Consider the following 3,518-nt stretch of genomic DNA (forward strand, 5'->3'; position numbering starts at 1 on the left):
GGGGGAGCGAGCCGGGGCTGCGGAGCGGGCAACGCTGGGGGCTGCGCTTTGCAGCGAGCGGTTCTGGACATTTTTTTTTCCACTCGTTTGAGTAATTAATAACTATTTTCCTAGGCCTGACTCCAGGGCATGGGGAAGAAACATAAATGATTTATCAGGGGCATTAGGGAGATATGGACCTTGTCCAGGAACTGACTCCAGCCCCTAATAACTCAGTGACTCTTAGGAAAGAAGGATAAATCCTTTCCTCCGCAGATCTTTTTTGGGAATGTGGTTTCATCTTCCCACGTCAAAACCTTTCCGAAACGCATCCATTAGGACCCAGCTGGGAGAAAGCATCTTCCTCCTGGGGGAACGGCTGAGCAGCTCTCCCTGCCTGCTCTCCTTCCAAAAGAAAGGGGTGCTCTTTTTGCCTGATTTATTGGGAAACAGCCCCGGTGTCAAGCCCCCAGCTTGCTTTATCTCACCAGGTCGCAGCATTTAGATAAGAGCTGAGCCCTGGGCTACTTCCCCTCTCTCCTTCTCCCGCGGGAGCCCACGCTTGCAGCACGCGGGGGGAAATAACTGCTCCCAGCTGGGCTTGCCCAGCGGCATCACTGCCAGCCCCCCAAATAATGTTGTCTCAGGAAGGAGCGAGGCGGGAGGCGCTGGTGGAGGATGCTCCTCACTTGGGGATGAGCTTTTTTCATGGTGCTCCAAGCATCCAGGGCTTTGCTCGGCTTTGGAGAAGATAGGACACTCCAGCCCACCCTCACAACCACCCTTCTCCTTGCAGAGGACACCTACGCCTCGGAGGAGCTGGTGGACCAGCAGCCTGTGCTGCTGAAGGTGATGGACACCGCCGACCAGGTGAGGCACCAGGGCACCGCGGGTGCCGAACACCCGGCGTCACCCGGCTGGACCACGGCTCAGCCGCTGCTCTCGCACCCAGGACGGCCCCGGGAACTGCGAGCGCTACCTGCGCTGGGCCAGCGCCTTCCTCGTCGTCTACAGCATCGATGACAGGAAGAGCTTCGAGGGCTGCCAGCGCTATCTGGAGGTCCTCGCCCTGCACGCGAGGGGCTGCCAGCGCCGCTGCCCCGTGCTCCTGCTGGGCAACAAGCTGGACATGGAGCAGTACAGGTACCAGGCATGGGGCAAGGCTGTCTTTTCCTGGTGAGGGAGAGCTCACAGGTCCACCCCATCCCTCCAGCTGGGATGCAAAACCCAAATCTGAATTTTTTTGTGGTTCTTTCCACCCCCATTGGTAGTTGCCACGTCCTTCCACAGCTCCGAGGTTCCTGCTGTCCTGCCCGGGGAGGGGGGATGTGCTTATTTTGAGCCCGTTGGTATTTTCAGCGGGATGTTTTTCAGCTGCATGGTAAGGCAGCGTCACCGTCCCTGGGCAGGGCTTGAGCCCACTCCAGCTCCTCATTCCCCTCTGGATGTGCCCTTTCCTGCCCCGTCCCCGCTGCCAGGACTGGATGTCCCCGGTGTGTTTTTCTGGCCCTTCGTGCCGCTCTTGGGGCCGTGCTGAGTGTAGGTCCCATGGGTCTTTGAGTCACACATGTTGCTGAACCCCCCCCCGCATTGCTGAACCCCACCTCGCTCCCAGCGCGGATTCTGGAGGGAGGTGTCCCCCTCCCCATGGCGAGGACCTGCCCCATCTCCTCCCCGCTTCCCAGTGCGACGCCATCGCGTCCAGCCCCCTGCGTCCCTGGCACACGTCCCCGCTTGGCACACCCGCCACAGGAGGTTGCATGATTCCCCGGGGACCCACGCAGCCCCTTGCTCCGAGATTTCGGGAGAGGAAAAGTCCTTTTGGAACCACGTCCCCTGCTTGTCACCCAGGAGAGGTGACAAGCGGGTGCTGCTTTGGTGCTCGCTGGGAAGCAGGCACAGGGTGGGGGGTCCGTTGCTCCCCGCCTGCACCCCTCGCTCCCCTTTTTGGCTAGTTGCAGCGCCTCAAGGGATGCTGCACCCGTCCCCTCCACTTCTGCCAGGCAGGTGCCCGCAGCTGAAGGGATGTCCCTGGCGAGCAGGTTTGGGTGCCTCTTCTATGAGGTGTCGGCATGCCAGGACTTCTCAGGGGTGCAGCACGTCTTCCACGAAGCAGTGCGGGAGGTACGGCGCCAGGCGGAGCAGAGCCTGTCCGTCCGGCCGCTCTTCATCACCGAGGAACGTTCCTGCCTGCCGGTGGCCACACCGGTCAGGTGCGACCCACCGGTCGCCCGTCCCCCTCGCCACGGCTTGGCCAGCTGCTCCTTCAACTCCCTCTCCACCGTCAACTACAAGGAGATGCCCTCGGTGGCCCAGGCCAAGCTGGTCACCGTCAAGTCTTCGCGGGCTCAGAGCAAGAGGAAAGCTCCCACGCTCACCTTGCTGAAAGGTTTCAAGATATTTTAGGACGCGTCCCTGTGGGCTGCGGAGGAGGCGGCGAGACCCCTGTCCCCCCCAGCTCCACGAGGGCTGAGACCATCCATGATGGACTCATGGGCACTGCAGCAGCTGCTGGCGGGCGGTGGCCCCGGTCCCTGTGCCGGGGCGAAGCCTGCGGTGGCAATTCGGCAAGTGGACGGGGTGCCGAAAATCCAAAATCGGCTGTGGCATCGCTCCGCCTGCCATCCCCCCTGGCCAAGCACTGCTGTGTTGTTTGCTCCCTGTCCTGCTGCCGGCACCAGGGGCCAGCTCGGCTTTCCCTGTGGATCTGGGCAGCTCCTGGAGCAGCCGGAGCTGAGGGCAGCGCCGGGAGGGTGAGGGCTGTCCTCAAGGTCTCCCAGCTGGCTCAGGCACCTGGTGCACAGCGATGGGAGCCCAGGGAGGGGGAACTAATCATTAATCAAGCATGGAGGGACCTGTCTCGTTCCTCTCACAGGTCCCTGACCGAGCAATAAGTAGGAGGAATTTTTTTTTTTTTTAATCTGAATGAGAAATGTGCAGACATTGTTTCAGCCGACTAAAGGCCTCAGGTGTCCTGAAGCCGATTCCCATGCATTGAAATAAGTCATACCAAAATAGCTGGTTTTTAACTATAGTGTTCCTTTTTAAAGGCTTTGCAGGGAGAGGTGCTTCATTGATGAGGACACACTCTGAAAAGCCTTTGTTTAAAAGACTGATGTATTTCCAAAAACGTCTTAAATTATTTCACAGCTTCTACATGTGCCCGGTGAAGGGTGAGAAGTGAATCCTAAAGCAGACCAGGCTCTACCCGTGCCCAAGCCAGGGCCAAGGGCTGTGCGTTTGGTTTCATTTTGCTGTATCAGGTTAAACATTCTGCTTCTCCCTGGAGTTGCAGTTACTCTGCAGAGTAAAATATCCATGTGTATATTTGTACATATATACATATATATATATGACTTTACTGATAGAGAGAGATATTCAATATGGGATTTCAATCAACACTTTGGAAAGTATTTTAATAAAGATGATTTCTGAAAAGAACAAAAGCACCTCTGCTTCAGTGTGGCTGTTTTCCTGATGGGACATGACAGCACATTTCCTGGCTGCCTGCAGGAAAAACCTCCCGGCCCGGCTCCCAG

At 57.9% G+C, this 3,518-nt stretch overlaps 1 protein-coding gene across 1 annotated transcript in view; it reads left to right on the forward strand.

The window, feature by feature from the left end:
* The window catches only part of RASL12 (RAS-like, family 12), a gene marked incomplete at its 5' end in the record, with an annotated part of 2,909 nt that extends 524 nt beyond the window's left edge, over positions 1-2,385 (forward strand). Inside the window, 3 exons of the mRNA XM_010288274.1 lie at positions 776-849; positions 932-1,122; positions 1,983-2,385. Of these exons, the coding sequence (XP_010286576.1) occupies positions 776-849; positions 932-1,122; positions 1,983-2,385 (668 nt within the window). The remainder of the gene's footprint in view (positions 1-775; positions 850-931; positions 1,123-1,982) is intronic.
* Between the last annotated feature and the right edge of the window lie 1,133 nt (positions 2,386-3,518).

The sequence above is a fragment of the Phaethon lepturus genome, unplaced genomic scaffold (genome assembly GCF_000687285.1).
Source record: "Phaethon lepturus isolate BGI_N335 unplaced genomic scaffold, ASM68728v1 scaffold34445, whole genome shotgun sequence".
NCBI classification, from domain to species: domain Eukaryota; kingdom Metazoa; phylum Chordata; class Aves; order Phaethontiformes; family Phaethontidae; genus Phaethon; species Phaethon lepturus.